We start from the raw sequence: 18,972 nt of genomic DNA on the forward strand, positions 1-18,972 counted from the left end.
TTTTATTTAAGGATAGTGATCATATGAAGCCATTTATTATCACATAGTTGTTTGGCTCCTTTTTAAATCATAATGATAACAGAAATCACCCAAATGGCACTGATCAAAAGTTTACATAACCTTGAATATTTGACAGACACACAAGGTGACACACACAGGTTTAAATGGCAATTAAAGGTTAATTTCCCACACCTGTGGCTTTTTAAATTGCAATTAGTGTCTGTGTATAAATAGTCAAAGAGTTTGTTAGCTCTCACGTGGATGCACTGAGCAGGCTAGATACTGAGCCATGGGGAGCAGAAAACCACTGTCAAAAGACCTGCATAAGGTAATGGAACTTTATAAAGATGGAAAAGGATATAAAAAGATATCCAAAGCCTTGAAAATGCCAGTCAGTACTGTTCAATCACTTATTAAGAAGTGGAAAATTCAGGGATCTCTTGATACCAAGACAAGGTCAGGTAGACCAAGAAAAATTTCAGCCACAACTGCCAGAAGAATTGTTCGGGATGCAAAGAAAAACCCACAGGTAACCTCAGGAGAAATACAGGCTGCTCTGGAAAAAGATGGTGTGGTTGTTTTAAGGAGCACAATACGACGATACTTGAACAAAAATGAGCTGCATGGTCGAGTTGCCAGAAAGAAGCCTTTACTGCACCAATGCCACAAAAAAGCCCGGTTACAATATGCCCGACAACACCTTGACATGCCTCACAGCTTCTGGCACACTGTAATTTAGAGTGACGTGACCAAAATAGAGCTTTATGGTCACAACCATAAGCGCAATGTTTGGAGAGGGGTCAACAAGGCCTATAATGAAAAGAATACCATCCCCACTGTGAAGCATGGTGGTGGCTCACTGATATTTTGGGGGTGTGTGAGCTCTAAAGGCATGGGGAATCTTGTGAAAATTGATGGCAAGATGAATGCAGCATGTTATCAGAAAATACTGGCAGACAATTTGGATTCTTCTGCACGAAAGCTGCGCATGGGACGCTCTTGGACTTTCCAGCACGACAATGACCCTAAGCACAAGGCCAAGTTGACCCTCCAGTCCCTCCTTCTGGAGTGGCCATCACAGTCTCCTGACCTTAATATCATCGAGCCACTCTGGGGAGATCTCAAACGTGCGGTTCACGCAAGACAACCAAAGACTTTGCATGACCTGGAGGCATTTTGCCAAGATGAATGGGCATTTATACCACCTGCAAGAATTTGGGGCCTCATAGACAACTATTACAAAAGACTGCACGCTGTCATTGATGCTAAAGGGGGCAATACACAGTATTAAGAACTAAGGGTATGCAGACTTTTGAACAGGGGTCATTTCATTTTTTTTCTTTGTTGCCATGTTTTGTTTTATGATTGTGCCATTCTGTTATAACCTACAGCTGAATATGAATCCCATAAGAAATAAAAGAAATGTGTTTTGCCTGCTCACTCATGTTTTCTTTAAAAATGGTACATATATTACCAATTCTCCAAGGGTGTGCAAACTTTTGAGCACAACTGTATATGTTAACATGATTTTATTGTGATAAAATCGCTTACCAACCATATCTGTGCAAAGTAATATCTAATGTTACAACTTCATTGTCATGACAATGAAACCTTGTAATCCTGGCATTGGAAATAACAGATATGGTTAATAAGCAGTTTTATCACACTAAATTATCAGAATCAGAAACAGAATGAGCTTTATTGCCAAGTATGCTTCCACATACAAGGAATTTGTCTTTATGACAGAAGCTTCCAGTGCACAAACAATACAACAATATTATAGAGATAATAATAACAAAAAAAGAATAAAGATAAAAAGTGAATAGATATATAAGTATATATAGAAATACACAATAAGACAAAAATATATATATAAATATAGTATGTACAAATACAAATGTTATATACAGTGCAAGGGAATGTAATGCAGAAGAGGTAGGATATGTTAAATAATATAACTGACTGTGTATTGCATGTAATTATAGTACAGTTTTTAACAGTTCATGAGACGGATAGCCTGAGGGAAAAAACTGTTCTTGTGCCTGATGGTTCTGGTGCTCAGTGTTCTGTAGCGTAGGCCAGAAGGCAACAGTTCAGAAAGGTAGTGGGCTGGGTGAGTGGGGTCCAGAGAGATTTTACCAGCCCTTTTCCTCATTCTGGAAGTGTACAGTTCTTGAAGGGAGGGCAAGGGGCAGCCAATAATCCGCTCAGCAGTCCGAACTGTCCTTTGTGGTCTTCTGATGTCCGATTTTGTAGCTGAACCAAATCAGACAGTTATTGAAGTGCAGAGGACAGACTCAGTGACTGCTGAGTAGAACTGGATTAGCAGCGCCTGTGGCAGGTTGAACTTCCTCAACTGGTGAAGGAAATACAACCTATGCTGGGCCTTTTTCACAATGGAGTCAATGTGGGTCTCCCACTTCAGGTCCTGTGAGATGGTAGTGCCCAGGAACCTGAATGACTCCACTGCTGCCAAAGTGCTGTTTAGAATGGTGAGCGGGGTCAATGTTGGTGTGTTCCTCCTAAAGTCCACAATCATCTCCACTGTTTTGAGCATACTGAGCTCCAGGTTGTTATGACTGCACAAGTGAGCCAGCCATTCAACCTCCCTTCTGTATGCAGACTCATCGTCATCTTGGATGAGGCCAATGACAGTAGTGTCGTCTGCAAACTTCAGGAGCTTGACAGAGGTATCCTTGGTGGTGCAGTCATTGGTATACAGGGAGAAGAGTAGTGGGGAGAGCACACATCCCTGGGGGGCACTAATGCTGATCGTACATGTGCTGGAAGTGAATTTCCCCAGCCACACTAGCTACTGCCTGTCCGTCAGAAAGCTGGTGATCCACTTATGTTATTATGTGATCTACTTATGAATTATGTGGTTGTTCCTGTGGTGATTCTGTTTCCTGTTCCTGTTCCTGCTAGTGCTCGTGTTTGTAGCCTGCTAGCCTGCTTAGCATTGCTTATATTCCTATTTTCAGCATTTAATCTTTAATCTCTTCCATTTTTTTGTTCACATTGTTTTTTCCACTTTTTACTTTTAATGCGATACAACTACTGTACGTGCATTTTACCGCGCACACCTGTCTTTCTACTTTTATCACGCTTAAACTTCGTACTTTACCACATGCATTTTTTACACTGATCTTTACATCGATCACATGTTTACTATAGCTTCTTCCATCAGCAGTGAGGGATTTACATGTGATAAATGTAAAGAATTAGTCAAGCTGATGGAGAAGATAAATTAGTTAGAGACACGCATCCAAATGCTAGTGGAGGTCAGTGAGAAAGTGAAGCCGGTAGATACTGTTTCGGATGCGGGTAGTACAGTGAGCAACACACACACTTTGATTCCGGCTGTAGAGCCCCTGCAGCAGGGCATTTGGGTGATGTCTCGGCAGCATACTTGTAGGGCAAAGCGACACCACTCCCGTTCCTGTCTCAAATACTCAGTACGCCGGTTTTGACCTCGGGATTTTATCCTGAGGTTACCAGAGCCTGCTAGATCCATCTCCAATCCTGCCTGATGTCCGACTCCCACTGTGTCGCTGAGCCAGACTTCACTTCAGTCTACTAAGACAGACTTCACAGAGTATGAATTGATGCAAACTCAAAGACATGGGATTCTTCATGAGTCTCTGTCTGAAGCATGGGCTCAGGATGGAGTTCACCAAAAAATACCTATATCAACTTGGCTTTAAAAATGCAGATTTCATCACTGAACAATTAATGTACAGCAAGTGCTTTAACAAAAATATTTACTTCACATTTCGACTTGCACCCTCCAGCACGTTTACCCTTCTAGGCTTCCTTTGTAAGTGAACACATCAAAATTACTATCTCTGGTAATCGATAGCATGCCACATACTGCAGGCTGTTCTTAGACATTAAGTTGTGAATAACCCTGAATATTTCTTTAAGCTGCAAGGATGAAATGCTGTAAAGCAACTGTATATGTGTGTGTAGAGTGCGATATTAACTCACAATTTTGTCTGGTGGAGGGGTGCTGGCAATGTAGCACTTGATTTCTGCCTTCTCTCCTCTCACGGCATACTGGATTGGCTCACTTGAGATAATTGGAGGTCCTGGACAGCCAGTCAGATCGTAAGAGATGCATATCATGCCGCCCACTTTTTTAGCAGGCTTGTAAAGTTGTTTAAAGGGACAATTCATTCACAAATGAAAATTCTATCATTATCTACTCACAACCTTAATGAGTAGGTGGGGCTCCCACCTTCACAGCCAATGGCGACCTTGGATGTGAAGCTCCAAAAAGGACAAAAGTACCATAAAAGAGGTTCATACAACTCATATGTGCAATATTCCAAGTCTTCTGAAGACATATGATAGCTTTGTGTGAGGATCAGACTAAATGTTAAGTTTTAATTCATGCTTTGCATCCATGCTCTCAAATGTTGGTCATTTCCAGATGTTCAAGCCTGGGTCGTTCACAATAGGTAAACATGAGGATGAGTAGAATTTTCATTTTTGGGTGAACTTTGCCTTCAAACACCACAGATCATTTAATTTACAGCTGTGTAAAAATGTTTGAATTCCAGGTTCACTCATGTGTATATTTGTAATAGAGTGCTTTTGTGTGGCTAATATGCGTGTGTGTTACTGACCATTGACAGTTAGTGTGACCTCTGTCTCACCGACGCCAATTCTGGGCACGATAGCTTTACAAACATACTGCCCTGTGTCCGCCTGACTCACAGACTTCAGGAATAACTGATTACTATTACTGAGGACCTGAACAAGAAAGAGTGGAATACAGAAAGATAAACAGCATTAAAGAAAGATTGGGAAGGATCTGGGTAGGATGGAAAGAAAAGAGTTATCGTTTCGCCTGTTTAAAATGACTCTTGTTCAACAGTAGGGTGTTTCTTTTTGTGTGGGTTTAGCAGTCTACAAAAAACATCTTCTTGGTCCTGATAAAAATGATGGAAATGTAAAGTGGAAATTCATGCTGGTTTAAACTGGTCTTTTAAACAGGGTTGCACAGGTGTAAGTTTTTGGTATAGCTAGTCAACTGTATATCTAACATACTACATAATTTTTTGGTAATGCATTCTGTAGGGTGCATATCTAGTTCACACTAACCATACTAGAGCCCTTCTTGGTCCATGTGAGGGTGAGGGGAGGATTTCCTGCCCACTTACAGTTGAGTGTGACATCAGAGTCAACATCAACTGTTACGGGCCTTGGCTCCACCACCAGAATTGGACCAACTATGAGAGAGAAAAAGACATGAACAGAGGAGTTAATGGCAACAGATGAGTGAATGAAAATATTAAATGTTTGAGACTATAATGGACAAAGATTCATTGGAAAAAAATATAGACCAGTGGTTCCCAACCCTGTTCCTGGAGGCCACCTAACACTACACATTTTGGATATCTCCCTAATCAAACACACCTAAATCAACTCATCAGCTCATTTGTGGAATCTCCAAGACCTGAATTGGGTGTGTCAGATAAGGGAGATATACAAAATGTGCAGTGTTGGGGGGCCTCCAGGAACAGGGTTGGAAACCACTGATCTAGACACATGCATATACACACATACTGTATAATTGCTCACACACATATCCAAAGACCAGTGCTAAATCGTTTTATGTGCAATGGATTAATAAAATGGTTGCTGGAATTATGCACACTAACTGCAGAACATATTCAATCTGCCCTTTACAGGAAACACATTTCCACATATGTAGGTGTATTTGGCGTTTTCTAGAAAAGCAGTGCATTAGCACAAAGAAAACACCAAATCTGAGCATACTAAAAAATCATACTTAAAGCTGATTTGTATTAATAATTTTTTTGTGTGCTAAAATACTTCTATACCAGCTTAATATGTAGAGACAACTACAGTACTATAGATGTATGGATGTATGTATGTATGTATGGATGGATGGATGAGAGGAGGATGGATGATGGATGGAGATGATGGATGGAGAGGATGGATGGATGGATGATGGATGGAGAAGAGGATGGATGAATGGATGGAGATGATGGATGGATGAAGAGGAGTATGGATGATGATGGATAGAGAGGATGAAGAGGAGGATTGATGGATGGATAGACAGGATGCATGGATGGATGAAGAGGATGGATGGTGAAGGATGGATGGATGAAGAGGAAGATGGATGGATGGATGGATAGATTGAGAGGATAAAGAGGATGGATGGGTGAAGGATGGATGAAGAGGAAGATGGATGATGGATGGATGGGTGAAGAGGAGGATGGATAAATTATGGCTGGCTGGATGGATGGATGGATGGTTGGATTTCAGAGATACTCACAGTGAACGTCCACCAATATACTGACATTAGTGCTGCCCACTGCATTAAAGACCAGGCAGGATACAGGCTCAGTGAAAAATGAGTGATCTGCTGTCGTCTCAAACACACTTTCTCTTGCTCCATCCAGAATCACACCTCCTTTAGCCCACCTACAACACACACACAGGCATATTAAACTTAAGCACAGCACATCACTGACAAGGGGCATTAACCCACGCACAACACACTAACCTGTAGCCCATAATGGGAGGGTTGGCAATGGCCTGGCAGGTAAACGTAACTCTTTCTCCTTCTAAAACCGAGCGAGGCTCAATCGACAGAATGACTGTGGGAGGATCTGGAGAGAGAGAGAGAGAGACAGAGAGATCATCAAGGTCCTTTTTCTGTTGTGGATGTAAAGTATGCTAGCATCGCAGAATGTGTATACAGTATATACACACGTACACACACTCACAAAAAAAACTTACGGTGGATGTTGAGAGTGACAGTGGCTCTTTTCCCTAGAGGGGCGGCCAGGTTTGAAGCTATGCAGGTGAAATTTCGTCCTGTGTCTGTGTCCACTGGCTGGATCTCCATAAAACTGCGTGTGGTCACCCTCTTCCTGTCTGCTAACAGCTCCTGAGGGGGTTGGGGGGATTGAGACATAGAGGCAATTAATAATGAAAGATAACTGCAAGTGTGTTCAGTACATGTGTGGTAAGAAATATCTGTTGTGCTGTGTGTGACTGTGTATATATGTGAATGCACTTGTGTCACATATGCCCTGTTACCCCAGTCAAAGAATTCTACAGGATGTATTTAACATTGCTAATGAAATTTCTATCATAATTCTGAAACAATCCTAAAAAATCGTGATGGGATCAAATAATAATGCTCAAAGAATCAAATAAGATCGTACTGAATAAACTAAAATTATTCTCTTAGGATCTTAATTGATCCTTAGAGGACTCATTAGGATCCTTGAGGATCAGTAACAAACCTGTACATTCATTTACTGTTTTTTTTCCTTCTAAATATAGGTTTCATGATCACAAATGTGTGTCTGAATGTTCTTTCACTTATATGTCTATGATCTTTATGTGCACAAATGTCTGTTCTTTGTCAAATGAAGCTGTAGACAAAGTTGACTTTATCTGACACAACATATTTTGGGGACATATGGCAAAATCCTCAATTGGACAAATTAATTATAAAGTAAAAAAATAAAGTACAGTTTTCTTTATTCTAAAAATGCATAAAGTTTTCTTTTAAGGTTAGGGATTAGGTATGGGTTAGGTTAGGTTTAGTCTATAATAATTACAATTAGCTTTCTATAGAAATCTGTGACATGTCCTCTAAGCTAAATAACGTTTGTGTGTGTGTGTGTCTTTACTCACAGTGCTGGTATGTGCTCCCTCTACTATAATCCCATCTTTGTACCATTCTATGGTTGACATTGGCTTTGCTCCTCTAGACACACAGGTGAGGTTATATGAGGTTCCTGCAGTCAATAGGATCTCTGGAGAGCCCTCAATTACAGGACCTTCAGGGGGGACTACACAGACAGACAGAGAGACAACAAAGCTGAAGGTGACCTGCACACTGTGATAAAATAATTATAATAATATAATAATATAAACACTTATGTTCTGTACATGTGATTAAAAATGCCATTAATACCACCAATATGAACAAATATTTTGTGCTTTGTGTACATTGTGTTCTCTATGTGTGGACATTTTGTTGTGGCATTGTTGTTGTACAAACACTCAAGATTTTCACGATTACACCCGTGTATATGGTAACATACGGTACGTGACCATAAAGTGATTTGATTTCACAATAGTGTATGTGTAATGGCAATGTACACCTTTGTACAGCTTTACATATAGAAAGAAGACATAGAGGGAATGTAGTTAGTAGAATTGCTCCAAGGCAGCAATACGGCTCATACTTGTGCACAGTATACATACTGCATACTGAAGAAATAGTATGTAGTAGTAAGGTAGTATGCTATTGTGAACATAGCTAGTGTGCACTCACTCAGAACAGTCAGTTTGGCTCTTCTGGACCTCAGAGCAGCTTCAGTGGCCTGACACTCATACAGCGAGTCATCCGACAGGTCTGCCGATGTGATCTCTAAATTATACTGTCCAACATCCATGATACGCAATACACGATACCGCGGCCATGCTGAAAAACACACATACATGCTGTTATACACATGCCATTGCATCACACACACAATAAACCGCCATCTCTCGGTTTCATGCTTGTATCATGTTTTATTGGATAGTGCAATTATTGCTTTTATGAGAAGATGTCATTTTCTTTCTGGAAATGTCCCAACATAACAATATGTACAGTTCAAATATATATACTTATTTTTTTCTTCTGAATGCGTTAATGTCCCGGTTTCATGGATTTCAGGTCAGTAAAATTATACAGTCCAAAGGAATGCTACAAATGCTCCAATTCTGAAAACTCCAGCAAACTTTAAATTTTAAAACACCCATACAGATTTCCACATAATAACATCACATTTACTTACACACTTATTCACGTATTTTGCAGTGGGCTTGTAGTACATGTGTTTGTCAGCAGAGGGCAGAACTCCAGCACATTGGCATTCAGACTGCACACTTTCACATACACACACATTATGACATCATCGATCTGGATACCAGGAGGACAAAAGTATTGGCAAGGATCACATCATCCTTTAGTTCAACCAATCAACAAGCAGATGTTCAACCTGTGTGTGTGTTTGCACTTCTATGTATGTGTATGTGTCTGAGATTAGAGCATGGACAAAAGATCAACATGTCTAAAAGACAAATAAGGCGCGAGACAGAGGACAAAGAGAGAAAACAGCAATGTCTGGACAATGAAAAAAAAACGATGAATTAATTCTTACATCAGATTAAAAGGAGGGGGGACAGACAGAGAAAGCATATACACTACATGGCTAAAAGTATGTGAACACCCCCTAGTAATGGGTTTGGCTATTCCAGTAATTTCCAGTTTGAGCAGAGACCTTTTCTGTTCCAGCATGACAATGCCCCTGTGCACAAAGCGAGATCTATCAAGAAATGGTTTACTGAGTCTGGTGTGGAAGAATTTGACTGGCCTGCATAAAAAACAGACCTGGTCCCAACTGAACAACTTTGGGATGTACCCTAACATAAGTGCCTGACCTTACTGATGCGCTTGTGTCTGAATGGGAGCAAATCCCCACAGCCATGTTCCAGCATCTAAAGTTTTTCTAGAAGAGTGGAAGCTGTTATAGTATCAAAGGGACAGATTAATGCCCATGATTTTGAAATCAAATGTTCAACAAGCACATAAGGGTATGGTGTTCTGGTGTCCACATACTTTTGTCCATATACTGTATATTTTATGGACCTGGTGTAATTGAGTGTGTTGCTCACCCCTCAGGTCCTCTCCGATGCCAAGAGCAAGCCCGTCTTTGGTCCACTGTACAATGCCGGTGTAGTTAAACACTACACAGGACAAAACCACTCTCTCCCCAACCACAACGGACTGATCTGCAGGCTCCTGAGAGAATCGAGGACCGCTAAATACTGAGAGACACAAAGAGAGAGAGAGAGAGACACAGAGGTGAGGTTCCACCTTAAATGTACATATACTATAAGTAAAAGGGTTAGTTTACCCCAAAATGAAAATCTTGTCATCCTTTACTAACCCTTATGTTGCTCCAGCCAGCAATCACATTCACTTTAATTGCAATAAGCTTGAGTAAATGACGATAGAATTTTCATTTTAGGATTAAATATCCCTTAGTATCCCCTTATGTATAATATTAGAGTGTAGTTTAATAAAAAAAAATAAAAAATAAAAAAAAAGGTATTTTTTGACAAACATATCACACACAGACTCTTGAGGCCAGATCCCAGATTTTTTCACAATTACATTATCTGTGAAGAAATATTACTCAAAATGTTGTCACTATTCCTATCTCTTCCCCTCGGGCACACTCCACTCCTCCAGGATTACTGGCAACAATACAGTTAGCTAATTAAAGCAAAAGTCATTAATAAAAGGAAGGGAAAAAGAGAAAGGGTGCACCTTGAGAGAATTTCACTCTTCCTCACACAAGCATAGTTCTACAAAAATGACACTTCTGCTATGATTTAATCACCCTCATCCAAACCCAATCCAAATCCAATAATTTACTTACTCATGTTTCAAATCCGTGGAATGCCAAAAAATAAATAAATGCAGAAAAATTTACAGGATGCTTCTTTTGTTTCCATATCATGAAAGTAAAAGGGAACTGGGGCTGTAAGCTTTCAAACTGAAAAATAAGCACCATAACATTTAATAAAAAAACCCAAGAAAAAAGCACCATTAAATCATAAAATTAGTCTGTGCAACTGGCTATATAATTCCTCTGAAGCCATACGATAGCTTTGTGTAAGAAATTGAAGTCGCTGAATCTCTAAAATGGACTGCAAAAGTCCTACAGTATACAGAGGCAACATGCTCATTCAGACTGAGGGGGCACATGCCCCCTTAGCTTTTTGAGCCAAGAGGATTTTGAATGGATCATTTGAAATTCCAAAAAAATTTATTTGTACCTTCGACAATTAAATTAAATGATTATAGCATGCAAAAAAGAATGTCTGTGGCAGAAGTCATTATTTACTTGTCTAAATTTTGTCAATCCAATCGAGACACATCTGCTATAGGCGGCATCCCTTGGCTGCTTCAGAGATGGCTCTCATGGGGAAGGTCAAGCACCAAGAGAAAATGCGGTGTTATGTAATAAAAACTAATTAAATGCATCAACTTCAGTGCAGTTAACATTTACCAGCTATGTCTGATCTCTGTGGAACAATCAGTCATTTTTCATTGTCTAAAATAGCTTATGTCTATGTTTTATCAGTTGCTGTTCATTTACTTTGGTGCTGAAATGCATTTGACAGGTTTTGCGGCGTCTTTACATTCTCTTTTCTACATGTTTAAAGAAAGCAGCAGCTTATTATCTTATTTCAGGATGAATCATCTCCTTTTAGTCATTATACAAACTTTAAGTAATGAAAGGCAGTTATACATGGTTCCTTGGTAGCCACGGGTTCCGTATTTTCAATGGGAGAAAGGTGGCAAGCAGCAGAACAGATGGAGGCGGCAGCGCTTGTCAAACTCAGTTATGGGTCATCAGCTATTTTGTCTTGCATGATTGCATACAATAGTGGTTTTGACCTTGGTGCCCCCTCAAAAAACAAAAAGTATGTGCATTATGCCCCTGATCATATATACCACACTGATGCCATTTGATGCCAAACACTATAGGTTTTTGGATTTTATGACCAGATGTCTTTAACATCAAAGGCACCATATTTGATTTTCAGTGAATTATGTGACTTTCAATATTAAACTATAAAATCCATTATAAAAATACAAATTAATACATGTTTAAAACTATGATTATCTAAACAAAGAGTGAAATAAACATAATCAATTTCAATATTTCTTAACTGTGTGAAAATTATTTCTATAATTTCTTTTTTTTTAATTATGACATTTACACCACACCAAAACATTTTTCCCCTCATAATGTTTTTTGAAAAGATGGTGTTCTTGTTACCCAAGTCGACAAAATAGCATACTTAAGATGAAATATGAGACATGTGATGTGTGAAGAAAACAAAGAAAAGGTAAATATAATATGTGCATGGAATATTTTTATATACAGTATATATATATATATATATATATATATATTATGCTATCATTATGCCAAAGTATGCAGAAACTGGGATAATATTATTTGTGTATATTTAGGATACATAAAACATTAGCTATGAAAGTAGTCTTAGCAGGATGGAGTCTGAAATTGTATTTAAAAAACATTAAAAATGTAATTTGCATCACTGTCATTTTCACCATAGAATACAGAATTTGAGATGCGGTGGAAATAAAAGTGTGGTTGGAATTTTCTTGACTTTCAGAAAAAAATGACAAAAATTACATAAATATCCTATGATGCATGCTGTACATTGTTAGTAGACAAATTAAATAAACTAGTGTGAGTGTGAAAATGTTGTAACAAGACTTTCTAGAAGTCACATGGCTAAAAATACAGAAGTTGAGGAAACACCCATATATGTAGAAGATTTTAAATATATTTTAAATACACAAATCATATGAACAACATTTATATTTTTTTAAAGATTTTCTCCCCCTTTTCTCCCCAATTTGGAATGCCCAATTCCCACTGTGCTCTAAGTCCTCATAGTGGCATAGTGACTCGCCTCAATCCGGGTGGCGGAGGACGAATCTCAGTTGCCTCTGCGTCTAAGACCGTCAATACGCGCATCTTATCATGTGGCTTGTTGAGCACGTTACCGCGGAGACATAGCACGTGTGGAGGCTTCACGCTATTCTCCGTGGCATCCATGCACAGCTCACCACGCGCCCCACGAGAGCGAACCACATTATGGTGACCACAAGGAGGTTACCCCATGTGACTCTACCCTTCCTAGCAACCAGGCCAATTTGGTTGCTTAGGAGATCTGGCTGCAGTCACTCAGCACGCCATGGATTTGAACTTGTGACTCCAGGGGTGGTAGTCAATGTCTTTACTCGCTGAGCTACCCAGGCCCCCTCATTTATGATATTTTTAATGGAACAGAGCAATGATGTCAGAATTTTCATGTTTGGGTGAATACATTCTTTCTCTGGTTGTGTAACTAATCAAACTAGCCCTTTATACATGTTATCATAAGGTCTACTGTGAAAAAAAATAATTCTCTAACATTAGGTTCCTGAATGTTTCCATAATTAAACCAGTCTTTTCCACTGTCCGTGTTTTGTGATTGGATCGTAGGAGACATGACATCATCTCTTTTTGAGGTGCAGCTGCTTATATCAGTGCAAAATGGCACTGCCCTGTGTATCAGAATGCTCAAAGCTCTCACTGGGTTACCTATTCATCAGTGATGAAGAAGTGCCCTCAGAACAAAGACAAAACATCAGATGTCTGATTCATATTCTGATTCATCTTCTGTGAGTCTATGTGTGTGTGTATTTCTGAAAACTCTAAAGCATTTCCAGATGCTACAGTATAAGCAAAACATCCCTGAACCGCTGCTGCCAAATTTGAAGCATTCAGAAAAGCAGAGCCAAGTGCAAAATGTTATGGGGAGACAGAGAGAGAGAAACATTTCAGACACAATTAGGAAAAAATGAAGCAAATGGAGCAGGATTTCTTGATGTTTTTCACTCCTCAAGTTGCAGGCGACTGTTAAGTTTGAAAATCTTCAAATCCGGATACAAATCCGCTTATATTTTCCCAGTGTTTACACTTACTTAAGATATAACTGACTGTGTTTCTATCAATACCGCACCAAGACAGGCATTTTGAAATTTATTTGACCACCACACAGACACCTATCCGCGTTACTGTGAGCTCTTTCACAACACACACGCGCACAAAAAGAAGCCGTCTGTCAGACAGTGTTCGGGGGGTAAGTTTCTGAAAAGTTGGATGGCAGGGGAAGAGTCATTTATATTAACAAGGAAAGCAATCCCTTCAGTAATATTTATCAGGAAAGCCCTACCTGATTGGTAGGAGAAACTATAGCACTACCCCTAATCATAAATGTAACCAATCAGGTAGAGCTTTCCTCATAAATATGAATGAGTCTTCTCCTGCCATCCTACGTTTTGGAAATCCACCTGCGTGGGAGCCAAAATGAGGAAATATAAAGTGATCTTCAAGAATTATTTGAGTAGTTTCTCTCTCTACTCCCTTTACCGTCTGACCTGTTAATGAGATCGTGGTTGTCTTGTGATCGACCAGTTGTTGTCTTGCGATCGACCAGTGGTTGTGCGATCGGATCCCTGTACCATCATGCCAATTTGATCAATTTGAATGTCACATCATCAGGATTTTCCATCTGAAGCGAAAGAAAGCGTGTCTCTCGTCCCATGAAAGCGAAAAACCAGTAGCTGCAACACAGCTATGCAGCATTTCGTTTAATCTTTCAGGCAACCAAAGTTACGTAGTTACCTATACAGTATTCCCTTTCAAGAAGGTAACTTCAACGTTGTGTCAGAAGCTGATGCTATGGGAGCCATATACCATAATACAGTAGCACTGATGTGCAATGCCTACTAGCATTACAGGCTAGTCAAAAGCATTGCTGTAGCCATAATTTTGTATTGAGAAACAGGAAGGGAGGCGGAACAGTAAACCAGTGGCTCAATGCCAAGACAGAGACACAAGCCATACTGGGTATTACAGCAATGTCTCAACACATATTCCCAGTTAGCTGGAAGGACAGGAGCAGAGCGACTGCTGCAGTAGCAGTGGGATATACTGTACTTTGAGCATGGATGGAGATAGTCCTGCATCCAAATGCTCTTTTATAAAAGAGAGTATTGTTTGCCTAGGGCAATGCTTTGGGTTCTCACCGTGGGTGGCATTAGCAATTAGTGGGAATAGATAGACCACAGCTTTTAATCTAAAACCAACATTAACCATTTTATTAGCTAGTGATCAACCCTGTTCCTCTGAGAATATGCGGAAGGAGAAGGCAGATACAGTATATGCAGGTATAAAGCCTGTCAAAGGTGTTAGGGGAAGCCCAACCTGCAGCCAGACATTTGTTTTCTACAGACACGCACTTTGCCCATGACTAGGAGGAGGCCATACTCATGGGGAATTTGTATGCCTTGTAAGTCATATGCGAGCGCAATAGCATCCATGACCCATTGAGTCATTCTTTGCTAAACCCTTTGTACAGCCTCCAAAGCAAACAAATAGTTGTTCTGATACCCTAAATTGACTTGTTCGGTCAATTTTCATGCAAAATGCCCTCACAGGGCAGAGCATGTGTAGTCTCTTAGCTGCATCCATCTGTAAAGGGGGTCGCACACCAGACGCACCTGGCGGACGACATGGCGCATTCTAAAATTCGAAGCAACTGTTTTCAGTGAAGGTAAACACACCGCCGCTGCCGCTCGGCATCTGCCAGCGGGGCCCAGCTACGATTCCAGAGGCTGCACAAATTTCTGTCGCGCCACTGGGCGCATATTTCCATTAAATTCAACACAAATCATTATTAAAGGATATATATTATTTACTCTAGCCTTGTTCATTCTTGAAGAGGGGGAAAACCTTGATAACTTTTGTGTGTACTGTGTTTGATACCTGTGCCATATCCTAGCCGCGGCATGGCGCTTCTCATCCGGTGTGCAACCACCTTAAGGGAGGAGGGGAGAATGCTTGAAGAGTAACAACCTGAACCTTAAAAGGGGTTGCAGGACTTTGGGCACACAAACTTCCCTGGGTTTAAAAATAGAGGTCCCTAACACGTTTGACTGATGCCAAAGCGAGTAGCAGCACAGTCTTCAGTGAGAGTGTGCTTAAGCTTACCGCCTCCGTGAAAAGGCTCTCCCAAGGTTATTTTTCTCCATTAACTAACATCTTATGGAGTTTTGTGTTCCTTGCCACAGTCGCCTTTTTTAGCAATTCTACAATTATTTTATTCACTTAAACCTCACAATGAGGACCTTAAGACATTACAGAAACTACAGCTTCATTTTCTGTTACAGCATCATTTTCTGTAAAACTGCTTTGAAACGCTGTGTGTTATGAAAAGCACTATAAAAATAAAAATGACTTAAATAGACTTGACTTGACTGCCCAGGTGCCAAACGCTGAACATTCCTCATACAGGGCTACCCAACCTGTATTGGAAGTGTCTGTGGTGACAACTTTGCATATCCCCATATTGGCAAGTGTAACACATTTCCGATAAAATTCGGACCTCCTCCAAATAGCTAGCGTGGCTTAGCAGCAAAGCATCACTAGGAGTCGGTTGTTACCATGCCGCCAGACATGATGAGGAACCCTCAGGCTGAGCCAGTGCTGAAGGGATCTCATCCGTAGAAAGTGATGCAATAGCAGGGTCTCCCCTAGCTTGAATTTCTTCAAATGTAGGAAAATGGACTGAATGAGCTTGTCGGTCATATGAGCCGAAATGGCTACCTCGTCGAGTTTCATTCCTAGGAAGGAAACTTGCTGACTGGGTACTAACACTCTTTGCCCAATTGACCCTCAGTCCTAACTGCTCCAGATGTGTGAGCAACCAATCCCTGTGCTTGCATGTCTGTGCCTTTCATTGACCTAGTAAAAGCCAATCCTCAAGGTAATTCAATAAGTATATGCCGCTCAGCTTCAGCGGAGCTAGTGCAGCATCAAGATGGGAAAATCCTTTAAGCTCGGCGCGGTCCAAAGATGTGAAGGCTGCTGCACCTGCGACGTAAGTTCCTGCAGAGTACTGTGAGCACCACATCTTGACCAGCTGGTCATTAAGCTCGGGATAAAACGGCCCCAGCCTCATTAAAAAACTATTGTTCAGTCGATATTTCGTCGTTAACTCTTCTTATGACACCAACACAGAGAGCGTTCTCTCCTCTGCCCTGTAGAAAGTTTACATCTTCTCCCAACTCGGAAACTCGGGTATCAGGTAGGTGCCTTGAGCATGGGTAATTACTCCATCTGTGGCAACTCTCAGCTGTGATAGGCAGTAATGCTGAAGCTGTTAATTTAACTCTGTTTCTCAACTGCAGTGTAGTAGTAATCCGAGCGATCATGGGTAGTACCGGAACTGTTATATAAATAAAAACAATAGAATTCAGCGGTATGTCCCTAGATATATAGTTGCAATCGAAATTATTCAACCCCCCCCAAGACAGTAAGGATTTACAAAGGTAAGCTTTTCTGATGACCCAGAATTTTTTTACATCTATATCAGTTGAGTGACACATTCAAATTCATAGTGTGAATATGTAACCTAATATTTCTAAATAGCAGGATTTGTTTTTAAATACAGCCATGTCATAATTATTCAAACCCTATTGCATGTAGCTGTTACTTAAATATGTAAGGCTACACAAGTAATTGTTTTAAAACAAAATTAAGTCATCAATCTGCAATGGCACTTATTTAAGTTTTAAAATTTAAGTTTAGTGTTGTAAGCAAAAATGTATTTCTATACAGAAAAATGCAATTAAAAATAAGCTGTCTCAAAAACTAATAGAAGAGATTATTTCATTACACAAGAAAGGTCATGGCTAAAAGTACATTTCCAAGGCATTTCAATTTCCAATAGACAAAGTTGGCAGCACCATTCATACATTTTTTAAATATGGTACAACAGCAACCTTCTTGGGGTGTGGAAGAAAACAAAACTTCACCAAGGGAAATGTTGACTCGAATATTCAAGAAGTAAAAGGAAAGACCTGTGGAGTCCTGGAAGAAGGCTTTATAGACGTATGACACTAAACTGAAAATGAGTTTTAGACCCATGGGTCAGCAGTATGTCAAGGAGTAAAATGACAAGAACGACACCATCCCCACAGTCAAGCATGGAGGTGGGTCAGTCCTGTTACAGGGGTGTTTTGCAGCTGCAGGAAATGCCTATCCTGACTATGTGACTGACACCATGGATTTCTTTCAGGTATCAGGCCATTTTGGCATGAAAAAGGTGATGCCTTCAGTGTGTAAATTGAAGCTTGGTGATCACTGGAATTTCCAGCAAGACAATAACACCAAGGATACATCCAAGTTGTCCAAAATCTGGTTCAGAGATAGGTCGTGGAATGTCCTTAAATGGCCCTTTCAGTCCATCATTAAAATCCCATTGCAAACCTTTGTTGGGATTTCAAGGAAGCAGTGGCAGCACAGAAACCAAAGAATATCAATGAGCTGGAAGCTTTTGCTCATGAGAAATTTGTAAAAATTCTAATAGAGAGGTGTCCGAAGCCTGAGAACACTTATCTGAAACATTTATTTGCTGTTATTAAGGATAAAGGATGCTCCACAAATGATTGACTTTGGGGGTTGAATATTTTTGACGACATTTGTGGAGAGAATTAGTTATTTTTTATTTTAAAACTTGGGTAAACTGAACACTTTGTTCTCAAAATCACTCAAATGTGTATTAAAAACTTACTTTGACTGTTTACTGAGGTTTTAGTTGATGTGTTTTAATTCACATCACCAGAATGTATTGCTGGTCAGGGGGGTTGAATAATTTTGATTGCAACTGTACAAGTATGAGGGTATTTATCACTTTGTGGGGACCAAATATCCCCATAAGGATAGTAAAACCCGAACTTTTTGACGTTGTGGGGACATTTTGTCCCCATGAGGAAAACAGCTTATAAATCATACTAAACAATGTTTTATTGAAAATGTAAAAATGCAGAAAGTTTTCTGTGAGGGTTAGGTTTAGGGGTAGGGTTAGGGGATAGAATCTATAGTTTGTACAGTATAAAAATCATTATGTCTACGGAAATTCCCCATAAAACATGGAAACTAGTGTGTGTAAACGTGTGTGTGTGTGTGTTTGTTTGTGTGTGTATGGGTGGTTCAGACCAAATAATGGTCCCCACAAGGAAAACGGCTTAATACTAAATAATGTCTTTATGAAAATAATAGTAAAAGTGCAAAAAGGTAAGGTTAGTGGATAGAAAATATAATTAGCTCAGTATAAAAACAATAGAAGTCAATAGAAAGTCCCCTTCGTGATAAAAAACTGTCCAGTTGTTTCTGTTTGTCTTTCTCTTTATCCACCAGCTTTACAGTAATGTCTGTACCTGTTTGTGAGTCTATATTCTTTTCTACATATTTTCTGTTTTCTGATTTC

General features: G+C 39.9%; 1 protein-coding gene across 1 annotated transcript in view; it reads right to left on the reverse strand.

Moving 5' to 3' along the window:
- Positions 1 to 18,972, reverse strand: part of LOC127441017 (kin of IRRE-like protein 1) — a 70,789-nt gene that overhangs the window by 15,545 nt on the left and 36,272 nt on the right. Inside the window, exons 2-10 of the mRNA XM_051698133.1 lie at positions 9,718 to 9,870; positions 8,330 to 8,479; positions 7,684 to 7,841; positions 6,775 to 6,925; positions 6,539 to 6,644; positions 6,308 to 6,456; positions 5,107 to 5,234; positions 4,629 to 4,755; positions 3,988 to 4,088 (exon numbers count right to left, since the gene is read on the reverse strand). Of these exons, the coding sequence (XP_051554093.1) occupies positions 3,988 to 4,088; positions 4,629 to 4,755; positions 5,107 to 5,234; positions 6,308 to 6,456; positions 6,539 to 6,644; positions 6,775 to 6,925; positions 7,684 to 7,841; positions 8,330 to 8,479; positions 9,718 to 9,870 (1,223 nt within the window). The remainder of the gene's footprint in view (positions 1 to 3,987; positions 4,089 to 4,628; positions 4,756 to 5,106; positions 5,235 to 6,307; positions 6,457 to 6,538; positions 6,645 to 6,774; positions 6,926 to 7,683; positions 7,842 to 8,329; positions 8,480 to 9,717; positions 9,871 to 18,972) is intronic.

The sequence above is a fragment of the Myxocyprinus asiaticus genome, chromosome 5 (genome assembly GCF_019703515.2).
Source record: "Myxocyprinus asiaticus isolate MX2 ecotype Aquarium Trade chromosome 5, UBuf_Myxa_2, whole genome shotgun sequence".
NCBI lineage: Eukaryota > Metazoa > Chordata > Actinopteri > Cypriniformes > Catostomidae > Myxocyprinus > Myxocyprinus asiaticus.